General features: G+C 33.1%; 1 protein-coding gene across 47 annotated transcripts in view; it reads right to left on the bottom strand.

Annotated features, from left to right (window-relative positions):
- Positions 1–16,624, bottom strand: part of RIMS2 (regulating synaptic membrane exocytosis 2) — a 683,906-nt gene that overhangs the window by 129,036 nt on the left and 538,246 nt on the right. For 27 of the 47 annotated variants that reach the window (XM_053559665.1, XM_053559666.1, XM_053559708.1 and 24 more), the window contains one exon: positions 3,635–3,807. The exons of 19 other annotated variants lie outside the window; for them this stretch is intronic. In XM_053559665.1, coding sequence (XP_053415640.1) covers positions 3,635–3,807 — 173 coding nt within the window. Of the gene's footprint in view, positions 1–2,503; positions 2,596–3,634; positions 3,808–16,624 lie in introns of those variants that run through there. One more of the 47 variants, XM_053559700.1, reaches the window with a different exon arrangement.

The raw sequence follows: 16,624 nt of genomic DNA, 5'->3' as shown, positions 1-16,624 counted from the left end.
AACTTTATTTCATGCACAAATGTATTTAAAATATTGTATAAATATTGTATAAAATTATCTTCAGGCTATGTGTATATAATATATGAAATATAAATGAACTTCATTCGAGACTTGGGTCCCCTTTCCAAGATATCTCATTATGTATATGAAAATATTCTAAAATCTGGAAAAAGTCTGAAATCCTAAACACTTTTGGTCCCAAGTACTTCAGATCAGAAATACTCATCTTGTATTATAGAATTAGATTATTTTCAATAATGTTGTATAAGCACAGAAGTTGTTTTTATTACTTATGTAACTTACGATTGTGTTATGAGTTACAAAAACAAAATGTTGCTGGAAATAAACTGGGAATACTCCCTTCAGAATAAAGATTGTTAGATTTCTTGTAAGAAATAAAAGCAAATTCAAGAGCCTATATTGCAATAACTAATGAGTGACACCAATATTTTCTTATAAACAATTGCAGTTGTTGTTTTTCTTGCTATCAAATGGAATATATGTTCCCTAGAGACATCAGCCTGGCCTCCTCTAGTTTATGGTTTGATAAGTATTATACGGTTAAGGTGAATACAGTGCCTTGATGATCCATAGTGCTAGGAATATATCATCTTTCCCTTTTCCATTAAAATAACATGGCAAAGAAAATCACATTTAAAAAAATAGAGAACGTAAAGTTACATTCTTCCCTAAACCTCTGCCCACCAATCCAGGTATGCCAATATAGGCAAACACCAATGGGTTCATGTGTTCTTGTTACACAGTATACATAAAAGAAAATAAATTTAAGACTCATATTTCCCTCTGCTCATGGACAAAAGTAAGCTGTATGTCTTTTTTCCAAGGACATCTTGGAAATCTTTTTCTCTGTGAATTGACCCTATTGATTTCTCTGATGAAATGATCCTATGCCCAACAAGTCAGAAAAATGATCATCCTTACTAGTAAACCAATGTAATTATCAAAAGTTAGATAATAAAGACAGACGTGAAATTAGTAGGTAAGAGCCAAATCACAAAACATGCCTTATTTAAGATTAAATTTTATGTTTAATGCCTGTTATACAAAAACTTTCATAGAGCACAGATATAAAGAAGACTGAGACAAAAAGTGAAGTGTCATAGCTAACCCATGAATTGTAAACATCTGTCCCAATTATCTTTCTCATTAATTATAAGAAAAGCACAAACTGAGATAGGGTTTAGATAAAATAATGCAAAATTTGACTTATAAATAGGGTATGCCTTATTAAGTAAACTTTGTACTAACACAAAATCAAATTCTGGACTCTAGAAAACTCAATTTCTCTATGATGTACATAATTTTCAATCTTACATAAATGTAATTAGAACCGTCTTGTCTTCTCAAGCAACAGAATAAAGTCTAACTGCATATTTGTACTGATTGGACTATAAGCAGAACTGTAAAGACAGCGTCACACTTAATAACTGGCTTGTGTTATGAAAATAAAATACTGTAAGGGAGGGAAGGGAGGGGGGAGGTTGGGCAGAGGGAGGGTGATTGGTGGGATTACACCTATGGTGCATCTTACAAGAGTACATGTGAAACTTAGTAAATGCAGAATATGATTGTCTTAACACAATAACTAAGAAAATGCCAGGAATGCTATGTTAACCAGTGTGATGAAAATGTGTCGAACTGTTTATAAAACCAGTGCATGGTGCCCTATGATCGCATTAATGTACACAGCTATAATCTAATACTAATAAACAAAATAAATAAAAGAAAATACTGTACAGTTGTTTTATGCCTTACTGCTTGTGTCTTTTTCCCTGCTTTTCTCCCTGCCCAAAGTTCCTTCTCTAGCAGTTTTTTTAATTTAATGAATTTCAAGAAGTGTATAACCCAATATGCTTGCCTTCTAAAAAGCCCCAAAGCATGATCTGTCTACCTTTTCTTTTCAAAGTATCAAAGAACACTGCCCCTGCCGCCTCAGGACTCAAATTGCACCAGAACCTACTAGAAAATTAAGAGACAAGGGAGCCAGAGTCTGAATGAAGTCTACTTTTAGATGGGTATTTTGTCACTCATTTTTAAAGTCTGTTTTCAGTATATAATATTTCTTATAAAATATGCTAAAATTTTTAGCCCCTTTAGAAGTTCATTTTAAAGGTTTTGCCTTCTTTTTCCCTAAAGCAGTCTTCACATTGGTTCAGGATTTTCAAGTTTCTTTTCATTCATATTTAGACAAACAGTAATTCATGCTAAAACAGCTAAAGGGAAATTTAAATTTAACTCAACTTGCAGAACTTGGAAACCAAATAAATCGGACTGTCAGAACTAGTGGATACAAATTAAAGACTATTTAATGTCAATCTATTTGACAATAGTTTGACAACATATTATTATAATTAGTTGTACTAGAAGCTAAATAGATAAAACACAAGAAAATAAAGCAAACATAAATGGTAAAATAATTTTTAGGAATAGTCAAAGATACTACATTACTAATGGAAAATGTACAAAAATAAATATATTTTACCTGGCATCACCTTGTGAGAATCTCCTTTGCAAATCCTCTTTATTCCACTGTTCTTTTTCTTTCCCTTGCTCAGGTAAATCTTGTATTCTTTCCTCGTCTCCTGATTCTCTGTTTTTCTCTTTATTACACATTTTTGTAATCTCTTTCCCTTGCCCATTATCATTAATTCCTTCTTCCTTTACCTCTTCCTTCACCTCTTCCTTCTCATGAACTATCTCTTCAAGCTTATCCCTTTCTTTCCCTCCCTTTTCTATGCCCTTTGGTCTTTTGAATGCAACAGAAATCGAGGGCATGCAAATAAACACAAAGAAAAAAAGAAAAGAAAGAAAGTCAAGAAAAGTGCATATGAAATTAAACAGAAAGGTAATAAAAATTATCAAAACATAAATGAAAATCATATCTTTTAAACATTGAAAACTTTTTTCAGTGTATGCTAGAGAAGTACTGTATAATCGACATTTAATTATTTCTTAAATCATGGTTTCCTTTTGCAAAATTACATGGTAAAAAGGCAAAAGATGTGATCTTTCTATTAGAATTTTTTAATACAATAGGAGTAAAGATATAATTTAGTTTAGGTGTCCATAAAATCTACAGGACAAGTGAGAGATGTACATTACACTAACTTTTGTGCAACATTGATAAATTTTCTGAAGAAGATGAGGACTTTTTCCACGTATTTATAAAAATTTCAGGAAGCTAGTAAAGTGTCTTACTAAAAAAGCAATATTTTTATGTTTTTGAATCACTGAAATATATTCAGTTAGGAGGGAAAAAGCCCCTTCAAAATATTATTCATACTCCTTGAAACATTAAAAAATTCATGGTCTCCCCTAACCATCATTTTAATTTCAGTAAGATATAACAACAATATTAATTTTTAAATTATAAACTTGAAAAAAATACAATTTGCCAAGTAAACTAGTAAGCATAATTGTCAACAGTTCCATAAAATTTTTTCTGTGCAAGAAGTCTAAAATGTGGCTAAGAACATAATAAAAAGTAATATGTACAGAAGTTCTTATTGCTTTAATAACATATATTAACCTTTTAGAAGCTTATGTTCATTCAAAGAAAAATAAAGACCTTCTAAAATGTATTTAGAGGAGTTTATTGCTAAAGACCCCTTACCTGATTTTCTTGTTTCCTCTTGGCCGTTCTGATTGGACAGACATGTAGCTTGTGCTGCTGAAACGAGAAGCACTACTAGTCCTTGAAACCGCAGATATATCACTTACATCACTGTCCGAAGATTTAGTGGAAATATTATCTGCCCCTCTATGAGGATCCCATCCTGATTGATACTGTTAACACAGATTGACAAATACACAGAAGTTGTCAGTCTTGCCACACAAAGCAATTATTAGCTTTCTCCTATTTCAGCACTTTAATTGTCCACAGAGGATACTGCAAAACCCCACTCAGTTGCATATAAAACAAAGTGAATGGCAATTATCCTAAAAGAAAAATTCAATTTATAATTTATACAAAACCTTTGTTTTTAGAAAAGTAATTAGAACATTTTCACCATACCCCAATGAAACCCATTAAAATAGTTTCAAAACAGGACTGGCCTTAGGAAAGAACATTTAGGAAAAATCTGGGAAATAAACATTTGGCTTAATATTAGAAAGTAGAATTCACACATCGTACTCCACATATGCATAAATGTATTCATGATCTATGTGTATAAGACTTAATAAAAGGAAAAAAAATAAATTTGCAAATGCTGAAAAAAGTGAAAAGAAAAACAGTATGATAAAGTTGCCATTGTAATTTATAAAAACCAATTCTAGTAGTTACCAATTTTCTCTTTAATCCATTATGCTTCACTGAAAACCTAGAGATAATACAAAATCTAATTATTAACGCACTAACTCTTTTTAGAAAATCTAAGAGAAAAGAAAGTTAAATTTGTAACCAATTGCTGGAATTTGCCGAATCCTAGAAATACTAGAAAAAAATAATTATTATTTACAAGAGTTCAAACTTCCTGGAATTAAAGTAATCAAATAGTTAACTGGCTCAGCCAAGGTCAAGGTTTTCTTGTGTGTTCAAATACTCTGTTAAATTGAAAATCATCTTAAATGCCTTATGTAAATGATCTATTCTCAACAAAATACATTTAATGCAAAACTAAAGTAATGTAATGCACTGAATGTAATTTAATTTTTGACAACAAGAGATAATTTGCTAACAATTCTCATACTAGGATGTAAAAGGCTAGACTTTGGAGTCTGGAAAACTTGAGCAGGAAAACTCTTACTAGCTGGTAAGTTTGATCAAATTATTTAATACTTAAAAGCCTGCTTATAAAATAATAAGCATAATAGTATCTTCTTTGCAATGTTGTTTTTAAAATTAGAACTAACACATATGTCCTGTCTAGAATAAAGTAAATAGATGTAGCCAATCTACATTACTGTAGATATCATTACTGTATCATTACTTTCTAGGTGTACAACAGTATTCTTACTACTAACATCAGATATGGCTGTAATTGAATTAAAATAATATTTGCTAATAGGTTTCTCTTTATTCATATGTACCTTAAACATAATGCTGAAACATCCTTATCAAGTTAATTTTGGTACTATCAAATTTCATAAAGACTTAGGTGATTCTATACACCACTTGCTGTGATTTGAAGAATCATTACCTAATAAACAATTCTCCATGAATAACAATTCGTTGAAAATATTACATAGGCATAAGATAAATTGGATGCAGCAGGGCATAATTTAAACATAAGACTTGATTTAAAACGATGTGTTGTATTTTATTTTTTTTTCCAGGATCTCCCATTACCTAGCTACGTATGTATTGGTTAATTCCCTTTTCTTCAAATGTAAGATAAAAGGATAATTTATAAGGTTCCATAAAATTTTAATCAAATATATTAATCTAGAAATATATATTCAAATTAGGTGAGAATTAGCCTTTCTTAGTCTACTTTAACATTCTGTTAGATAATCTCCCAATTATCAACAGGCATATAATTAAATTCTAAATACATTGCCTAGTCCCAGGAAATTATCTATTTAACTACAACTCTAGTGTTTTTTTTTTTTTTGAAAGAGTCTCACTTTGTTGCCACCAGTAGAGAGCCGTGGCATCACAGCTCACAGCAACCTCAGATTCTTGGACTCAAGAAATTCTCTTGCCTCAGCCTCCCCAGCAACTGGGACTACAGGCACCCGCACAACGCTCAGCTATTTTTAAAGACGGGGTCTTGCTCTAGCTCAGGCTAGTCTCAAACTTCTGAGCTTAGGCGATCCACCTGTCTCGGCGTCCCAGAGTGCTGGGATTATAGGCATGAGCTACCACAGCCCGCTTTACAACTGTAGTGTCTGAGTTTAAAGGAAACATTTTTTTTTTTTTTACAGTATTTGGAGAAAATTTAGTTCATGATATTCTTTTACAATTAAAGTCATTTTAAAATACCAAAAATTTTTACTTTAAATGGTAATGTCTTAAGTCATTTCCTAGAATAGCATTTCAGTGGTGGAGCCAACATTATCTATGCTATCTACCTGTCTAATATATTGCACACACATACACAATATGTAATATGTTTAAATGATTAATAAATTAATTGAAATTAAGTTTGATCTCAAGTCAAAGTCTTTCACTTTTTATGTTTTTGGGGCACTTCATTTACATGAAAAAACAAGTTTTAAGAAGTTTTTCAAAGTCATAAATATCATTCAATAGATACTGTACTGTATTTGGGAGACTTTTTTCTTTCTTACTCTCATAATTTATAATAAAAAGAGAAGCATTCTGCTATTATTTCTTTAAAAACAATTGATAAGGGGTAGTGCCTGTGGCTCAAAGGAGTAGGGTGCCAGCCCTATATGCCAGAGGTGTTGGGTTCAAACCGAGCCCCAGCCAAAAACTGCACAAAATAATAATAATAATAATAATAATAATAATAATAATAATGATTTATAAGTGGGTAGAAAAACAGTTTGGGTATTATATTTCTTATTTACTTTTGCCCATGGGAGTATTAAATCATCTAAATTAACATGAAAAAACTGTAATTTTTAATGCTAGGAGGCAGTAAAGATAATTATATAATCATTGAGAGGCAATGTTCTGAAGTGGGACTGAATCATTGGTCCAAATTTGAGCTACATGAATTGTTAGGTTTGTAATCTTCCATCAACTGCCTGTGAGTCTCGGTTTTTCATCTGTTACAACAGAGATAACAACCTTACCCATCTTTTAGGTTTGCTGCAAGGATTAAACAACACAAGTAAAGCACTTAGCCCAGTATCTGACACATAACAAGCATTTACTAAGTGATGAATGATGATGATGATGAAGATCATGATTAGATAAACTGTAGTGGAACACTGGCTCATATCAACTTCAGGAATATCTTTAGCTAAATACTAGGTAGAAACACTAAACAATAAAAATATAAACTCAGCTTTACCACTAACTCCTAGCATGAACTCAGGGTGAACATTTCTCATTTGGCCAGGTTTACCTATATTCTACCACCTGGTGGGGAAATACTGATTCCCAACTGCAGGATGAGGAATAGATTTATCTCAGAAGGAATACATATGACACATCCTGGCTGACGTAGAACATGGCTCACTTTTAACATTTGTCTTGGTATCTTTTTCTCCTAGTCAAAGCCACCTGGTACCTGTGCATCCCATGCTTCCCTGATTGCTTCTTGTACTTCCAGTGTCTCAAGCAGAAGGTCATTAGATAAAAACACTGAACAAAATAGTTTATATAAAGAAAGAATAGAAATTAACTAAAAGCTCTAGCTTGATGATTTTGCTATCTACTTAAGGCTTATACCAAATATATATTTCTGTTGACTTCCAAGCAACTGAGCATATTTACCATTGGGATACAGCTCAGGCTTCCATTACAAATAGATACATGATTAAAGGAATGAGAAAGAATATGAAGAATATTTTTATAAATAAATTTTTAAAAGACCATACTTTGAACTGATTTAACATATATAACATCTTCACATATACATTCAAAAAAAATCCTCTGGTAATTTAAGTACTAATTGACCTAATACTAGAGTTAACATTTAAAATGGTTAAATATAATTTTGCTTTACCTAAAGCATGAGAAACAAGTTATTTCTTTTAACAGTAAAACAGAAGTGGTTAAATTATTATTATGCCAAGGTAATGAGCATAAGTAAATTCATTTATTTAGGAAATGGTTGGTATTGTCTTGGCACTAATGAATACATAATGTTTTAAATGATTAGCATGTACTAGAATATAGCTAACAGAAAAACAATGAATAATATGGTCATCATTCTCAAAGATTTATTGCATAGTATTACATGATCTCAGCTGAAAACTCCTCTCACTAGAGATCATTAAAATCTTGGAAGAGAGTGAAGAAGCTTTTCCCGATAACATTTTGATGTTTTGTACATTACCATTAAGCAGATCATGAACTAGGAAAATTTACAGGAAATGATTATTCTTCAGGATGTTCCAGACTCTTTATAAAAAGTTCCTAAGTGGCCTGGAAAATGTAATGGTCTTCCTTATATCCAGCATTAGTGGAAACTAATAGTGTATCTGCAAAGCTCTATTGAAAAGAAGGCTATTATTAAGATTTTTAGAATGAAATGCTTCAGAAAAAGTTAAATACAAACTGTTAAAATAAAAATCTCATTTTCTCCAGTGTCCTTACTTGAATTTCTTAGATTAGGTGATTTCTTTCTTTCTTTTTTTTGTAGAGACAGAGTCTCACTTTGTTGCCCTCAGTAGAGTGCCGTGGCATCAGAAAGCTCACATCAACCTTCAACTCCTGGGCTTAGGCGATTCTCTTGCCTCAGCCTCCTAAGTAGCTTGGACTACAGGCACCCGCCACAAAGCCTGGCTATTTTTTGTTGCAGTTTGGCCGGGGCCGGATTTGAATCCGCCACCCTCGGTATATGGGGCCGGTGCCCTACCTACTGAGCCACAGGCACTGCCCCACGTTAGGTGATTTCTTACTTCTCAGCAACTCTGGTTGTTTGATCTTCATACATGAATTTTTCAGACAAAAGATAAGGGTGTGATCATGAGAATCTCCTTAAATATCGCATATTTTTAATTTAATAAATCTCACCAGATAAATGAAATTTTTTATATAAAACACTAGTCCAAAATTTATTATTTCAAAATACTGGGCATTAAAAAAGCCAACTTTGAAGAAAAACAAGTTTTATGCTATCAAGAAGTATTTGGAGGAATATTAATCTTTTATTCAGGGAGGAAACACACTGAATTGCCAAAAGATGAGGGGAAAAAACAGGGCAAACAACCTTTAGAAGAGAAAGGGATGTCTGAGGTTCTGGGCAGGGCTCTTGTTGTCAGTCTGGGGGTAAACAGAGGACAAGACAGAGGCAGAGGGAGACCTGGCACTGCAGTCAGTTAAATAACCATGCTCTCATTTTTGCCCTCCTATTTTATTTAGTTTTATAATCCAAATAAAACAGTTGTTGCTTTTTGATAATAGCACAATTGCAACTTTTTTTTCCTGTCCTACCCAAAGTTTACATCGGTGCTTGAATCTGAATGCTGTACTTTATAAAAATGTTTTTGTCAGCAATTATTTTGTTTAGATATGACTCCTACAAAGGGTATTGTGTGATAATGGTCTCTACCTGTGAGGAAGAAAGTAAAGATTTAGCTCATTTATGATTGTGGGCTCGTTTATGATTTAGCCTTACAAACGATAATTCTGCAAATGAAATCCCAGCCTGATGATTGTTGGTAGCTGCAGAGCTCAAAGGGAAGAATTCTTGAATAAAGCTGAGCTTAATTAATATCTTGCCTCATTCTGGAATGGAGTCAAGGGATTAATTTTTCACTGGAGATTGAAGCACTGAGTTTTCTCTTTTGATAATCTCCAGGCCTGATTGTGTCTTCCATCTGATACAGTAATAATTAGCCATAATTATTTTATGTATGCCCTGTGAAAAGCACTGTTCTAAATTATGCATGTGGATTATTTTAGTTAATCTTCCCAAAGTTTAGGAAGTGGCTTCTGTGATGAGTCAAGCTGGAGTCAAATGAAGTACTATCAGGTGGAATAAGCCATCCTCAACATCTCTTCATGAGATAAATCTAGTGTTCCTCCAGAGCACACAGTAAAGATATCACCTCATTTGTGAGTCTTGCATAATTTCTTCACTGCCTTGAGAGGGTAATGACTTTTATTCATTTTAAGAATCCTACTATCTGTATCAGTGCCTGACACACTGTAAATATTCAGTGCATGTTTAAAGATCACGATGATAGGAATGGGAAAGTTTAATCTAGGACATAAACTTAAGTATTATCCCCAGTATAAAGTAACAAATTCGAGTACAGGACACTTTGAGGATAACTGCACAGACTGTAGTCATCTGATCATTTCAATCTCTGTGGTAGGTCCAGATAGTGGCGTTTACAGTAAATGTTTAACAACCAGATTTCCAGGGGAAAATGGTACTGATTTAGAGATTTTGCTGACTTCCCTAAAATAAATACTTTCACCATGGCTGATTTCAAGTTATCAAGTCAACATTGGGCATAACATTAGGTAGGGGGGTGTAATACAGGCATATTTATAGGATTCACAAGACTCCTTAGGAAAGACAAAAATTAATTCAAGTATCAGTGCCTTAGAAGGTAATATTTGTCTCTAAGAGAATCAAGGCTAAATAATAGCTTGACTAAATATATAATGTTGGAAAACCTGAAGGAACCTGAAAATTTCTCTGATCTATCAAATTCGGGCATATGTCAAATAACAATTACATTCCATCCAAAATCTGGAAGAGGCTCACCACCATTATTCCCTGAATAAGAAGACAGAAAGAATAGCACCACGTGGGTTTAAATCCCATTTGAGATGGAGCCAACAGTCAAAGCAAGGGCAAAGATGAACAATTATCTCTTGCCTGAACAAAAGTAATGGCCTCTGAATGGAACTACTTATCTTTAATCTTTTAAAATACATCTTAAATATATCATTATAGTTATAGTCTAAAAGTATGAATTAGTTCATTCTAGTGATTTCCTCAGAAAGCTTCAGAACCCGTCATTCTACATAGGTTTTATAAAAATATAGAAAATAATAAAGAATATAAAATAGATATGAAAACATTAAAATAATATTGATATATTATGAACATAAGATAGAGATATTAAATGATATATTTAAAATAACAAATAACATAGAAGAACATATATACACATAAATTAAGGAAGAACATCCTATATTAGGTAGAGATTTGAAGTTCTCCACAATCCAGTCCTAGCTAAGTTTTCCATTCTTTTCTCCTAAAATGTTTTCTAATTTGTTGTGTATTTTCACTCTAGAGAACTACTGGCTGTTTCTAAAGTATGCTTATGTTCATGTACTTTTATAACTTGTTTAAGCTCTCTCCTCAGCCTAACAAACATACACCTTATGTATTCTATTCCATACATAAATTTGTCACAGCCAAATAAATATTTCTCTTGTTATTCTTCCTTTTTGTATTTTATTATTTCACTTAACAAAGCCTATTTTGTATGCCATCACTTACATATGTGTGCTTCTCTAATTAGATAGTTTGGAAGGATTATGCTGGCCTCCCTCCCCCCCTTTCTTCCCTTTTCTTCTTTTCCTACCATACTCTTTTCTTCTGTTCTTTCCCCCCTCTCTTCATCATTCTCCCTTACTTCCTTAATTTCTTCTTCATTTATTCTTTCATTCATTTTATTGTTATTCATTTGGTATTATCTTAGGCAACTTTTCCAGAACCAGAATCCAAAATTATAGATGATTAGCTTCAGGAACATTTCAGGTATGTATTTCTGAGTCGTCAGTAAGAGAAAGATACCAAATGTCCACTGAGCTTTCAAAATATGCTCAGGTAAAAGAAACAAAACAAAAACCATGAGGACTCATATAACCATTCTTTGTTTAAAAGAAAAGTCCAGGAAAGTTATTTGGTGCTGAAACATACGTTAGGTTATCCATTCATCACTAAGTCATTCTAAGAACTATAGGATAACTTTTCTGAAGTTGTATATGTAAGACGTAGAATCAAAATTAGAACACAAATCTTCCCATTCTTTCTCAGTATTCTTTGTACTAGGATTATCTCTAAATGGAAATCAATATTCACATGTCCATTGGAAAATATTCTTTTCAGTCTTAGGCAATAATCTACCCACAGCTTCTCCTGAAAACTATATCTTGTCCTTATATTAGTTTAAATGCTTAAAAATTATTTCCTCTAAAATCTTTTCCAAACTATCCTACCCCTAACACTTTAACTTCCTCGCCGATTTTCACTTCCCCTTCTCATCCACGCCTGTGTTCATTCACTTAAAATAATCTCAATGAGTGCTTCTTATGGACAAAGAAAAGTACCTGCTGCTGGAGAGACTAGCAAGATGAGTATATTTTTACATAATTAATATGGTCTCAAGAAGTACATAGCTTAATATAGTAGATTAAAAAAAGAAAATAATTAGCATACAAGGGAGAATATATGTATTTTATTTGGTAATAAGTGCCTTGGTTCAGGAGGCATGTGTGTTTTCATACATTTATTGATTTGATTTTTCTTATATTTATTATGGATATTATATATCTATATTTAATCCTTTATGAGTACATAGAATTTGATTGGGAAGAATGCGTCTGCCCCATTTCATCACATATTCTAACTTCTTTTCCCATATCTACCCTGATTCTACAAAGAAGGATCTCTTTCCTTTCTTTGATAAATTATCATTCAGTGCCTATAAGTATCCTGGTTATTAGCAAGTCAGTAACTCTGGAAGCTTGATGAAAGCAAAGATGAAGGCATGAGTTTATTTATTTATTTTTCTGAAGGTAGAAGGAAAATGTTCCCTTGTGTATATTTAGGCAATATATAGGAAGAAATTGTGCTCTTGGCAATAAATAGCAGCTATTATCTGTAGATTGACCATTTTACCAATAGGTAGTTAGATGCAATTCATCTCAAATTATTTCCTTTGTCAGTTTTTAGAAACATAATATTTACTAAAAAGGGAAAAGTTAAATTTTTTCCTAAAATTTTTTAGTGTTTTATAACACATAAAGTACTGTTATAGTCATCTCAAATGATTTCTTCATAATTAAAAAATTTTCTTTTTATATTTCCTGACCTAAACCGTGATTATATGTGGTAACAGCTAGCAATTCACAAATGCATGTAAAGAAAAAGGACCCATGCTTCAATGTCAGCATGAAATCATGGCTAACGGAACCATATTTAAGTGTGGTTTTATAGTTAAGAAAGATAACTTTATAATGAATTTGCAAGCACAAAATGAATATTTTATGTCTTAAGATAAAGAAGGTAGTTAAAAAAACAAGAATAAGAGAAAGAGAAAAGTAACAAAATAATAATCAAAAAGTTAAAAACAAAATAGTGACAGTTGCCTTAAAATCCCTATTCACATTATATTAATAATCAAATATGCTTTAATAATGCATTACAGTGTCAATTTAAAAGATCATTAGCTACTCTATAGAAATGTGTTATGGATTTAATTGTGTTCTCCTGAGGACTCAATTCCCAGTACCTCAGAATGTGACTGTACTTAGAGATAGGGCCTAAAAGAGATAATTAAGGTAAAATGAGATAATACAGGTGAGCCCCAATTCAATCCCACTGGTACCCTTATTAAAAAAAAAAAAAAAGAGATCAGAACACCAGCGATCCAAGATGGCTTCAGCAGTTGTGCCTGAATTAATTTGTGCAAATGATTGATTCTTGCGGGAGAATATATGAATATGGGGTACGATAAATTCAAAGAATCATCAAGTTCAGAAGACTCGATCATTGTTGAAGAATTTGGATACAGAATGTCAGTGAAGAAGAAGAAACTCAGACGTCAAACTAGACGCCAAGTTGGATTTTGATGTGGAATTTCACTCCTAAAGGCATTGTTATAGCCTTTTGAAGAGGTTACCATTGGTATTACAACAAATACAGCAACGTGAAGGAGGGAAGCATTGCTGGGGTTTCTATGGTGCTGGCAGCTGCCGTGCTTTTTTCAGTTACTGTCTTTCTGGCAAAGAGCTCAAACATGAGCGGCTACACAAGTACCACTGAAGACTGGCCCTTGACAGGGTGCACTCTGCACTCCTGACCTTGACCTCCTTGGCCCAGTACTTTCTCCAAGGAACTTGATCATTATTAAATTCTTTCATATTCAATTCAGAATTAACCTCCAAATAAAAGATGATTGGTTAAAAAAAAAGAGAGAGATCCGGACATAAACACATGCAAAAGGAAGACATAGCAAGAAAGAGGCCATCTGCAAACCAAGGAAAGGCCTCAGAAGGATCCAGCCTGCTGACACCTTGACCTTAAACTTCTAGCCTTCAAAACTGAGAAAATAAATTTCTGCTCTTTAAATCACCCAGGCTATGTTATTTTGTTATGGCACCCCTAGTTAACTGACATTAAGTGTTAAGGAAGATAGAATGTAAAATTAGAAACCTTTAAAACTAAAGATTCATCACAAGTAAAAATATAAAGTCTCCAAAATTTCATTAAAATTATTTACCACCAAGTTTTAAACTGTAGACCTTTTATAAAAAGCAAGAGACAATAAATTTCTTCCCATAAGGCAAGGAAGAAGTGAATAGTCATTGTTTCTGTCAGCTAAAACATGAAAGGATAGAAATTCTTCTCTGGCTCAGAGATTTAGGGTGTGTACATACATATGTATTAGGGTATATGTATGTAATACAGATGAAACATGGCCTTATTAATAACCTATCTAAAGAGGAAAATAAACTATTAAACAGAAAGTCAGAGGAATAAATTCACAACACATAATCAATCTTTTGAAGAGAAAACTCACAGCACAACCGCCTCCTTTGTTTCGTTTGATTTAATACCTGGGGCTCTTTAAGCCTAACTCCTTATCCCTAGAGTTTGTTTTTTACACCCTTGAATAGCAGGGGTATGAGCTCTTTCAGACTCTGAAAAAGCAAGCTTCACAGAGAAAAGAAAAAAAAAATGGAAAAAGCAACACACACAGGGCGGCACCTGTGGCTCAAAGGTAGGGTGCTGGCCCCATATGCCAGAGGTGGCAGGTTCAAACCCTGCTACAGCCAAAAAAAAAGCAGTACACAGGTGCTCCACAGAGGCTCCTGTTATCAGCTGGCCGCCCTAACTGTTATTTTTTTTCCTCTCTCACTCTTCACTTTGTCTCTACAAAATCCTGACCTGCTGCTCAACCCCTGTAGCTCAGCAGGTAGGGTGCCAGCTACATACACCAAGGCTGGCAGGTTCGAACCCAGCCTGGGCCTGCCAAACAATGACAACAACAATAAAAAAAAAATAGCCGGGCATTGTGGCGGGCACCTATAGTCCCAGCTACTTAGGAGGCTGAGACAAGAGAATTGCTTGAGCCCAAGAGTTTGAGGTTGCTGTGAGCTGTGACACTATAGCACTCTACCAAGAGCGACATAGTGAGACTCTGTTTCAAAAAAAAAAAAAAAAAATCCTGACCTGCTCTGCTAAGTAGTGATACTCCATTTCCTTCATTCATGTCACGCCCCAACCACCTTTGGGGAGTAAAATAAACTTTCTTTCTTCAAAATTATTTTATTCTTTGTATGACAAATCTTTCTCCACCCATACTGTGAGGTTCTTGTAAGTCCCCACCCTAATAACAGACACATACGATAAATTATGTGTAAATATACTTTTATATCTATGTATAAGTATATCTGTACCAACTGATTGATAAGTGAATAAAAGCTGAAGTATAATCAGCTTGCTAGGAAATAGAAATGTTATGATAATTTTAGGTTAATAAAAACTTGACCAGACTGGCAAAAATAAGATAAGTCGAATTAATTTTTAGGATTTTAAAAACACAATTTTTCAACTTTTCATCCTTTTCTCCCCACCTGTTTTTAAAATTACCATACTCTTGTATATTCTTGATGGCAACAAATATGGATCTGAACCCCAAAAGGCTTTGGTAAGAACAAATTATCTTTTGGAAATATGATTCTTCTTTTTCTACTTCTTCCTTATCATTATCATCATCATCATCACCACCACCACCACCGCATTATCATATTACAGTTAATATCTACTGATTGCTTCTTTATGTACCCAGCTCTTGTTTGAAGAGTTATATACAATATGTATAAAAATAGACTTAATCTTGAAACAGTCCTCTGAGGTAGGCACTATATCAATACACTGTACAGAAGAAGAAACTGAGGCACAGGATGCTGAGTAACTATCCTAAAGTCATAGAGGTAGGGTTTGAATTACAGCAGTTTAATTCTAGACTCCACACTTTGAATACTACTCCGTAGTCTACATTTAATCATAATCACTAAAAATAAATTGTTGAGTATTTAACAAAACTGCCCATATATCTCTATCACCTAATCAGGATGTCAGATATTCTGCTGTGAATGTGGCTACTACAATAGTTAATTATAGTGAGCATAAAGAGCAAGAAATTATACTTCCAATGGCTCTTTCTCCAATGATAATGTATTGATCAAGAAATTATATTAATATACACACAAATTTTTTAGTTCCTACAAATGCTAATTTGACATATATTATATATACACATTCTATATATAAAATAAAAGTAAAATTTACCTTCAAAAACATGAATCAAAAAAACTACAGAAGAGAGAAGATAGGACATAAAAGCTTTTAAAATGATTTTATCATTTTTCATTTAATCTACATCAGCCACTGTTGATTTTATAAGTGGGACTGGAATTGTTTTTAATCAGTCCTTGATAAGATTATCATCAACATTTCTTGCACTTCTAAAACTATATTGTATATTGCTGTTCTTACTTGCTAGTTTAATAACATATATTTTAAAGTCTAAGTTTATATTTTTTTATAAATATATTTGGTAAAGAAATAACCCAGAGTGATGTATAAAAAGTACACAGCAAATGCCTAATAAAAGGCTTGGAGCACAGATGGATTGGACAGTCAGCGTAGACAGCTTAGAAGATTGTGGCTTGGTTTTGGGCCAGGACATAATCAAAAACAATGCAATAGGGTGGTGCCTGTGGCTCAGTGAGTAGGGCGCCGGCCCCATATACCGAGGGTGGCGG

Source organism: Nycticebus coucang, chromosome 13 (genome assembly GCF_027406575.1).
Source record: "Nycticebus coucang isolate mNycCou1 chromosome 13, mNycCou1.pri, whole genome shotgun sequence".
NCBI lineage: Eukaryota > Metazoa > Chordata > Mammalia > Primates > Lorisidae > Nycticebus > Nycticebus coucang.
This window is presented reverse-complemented; position numbering and strand designations above follow the sequence as displayed.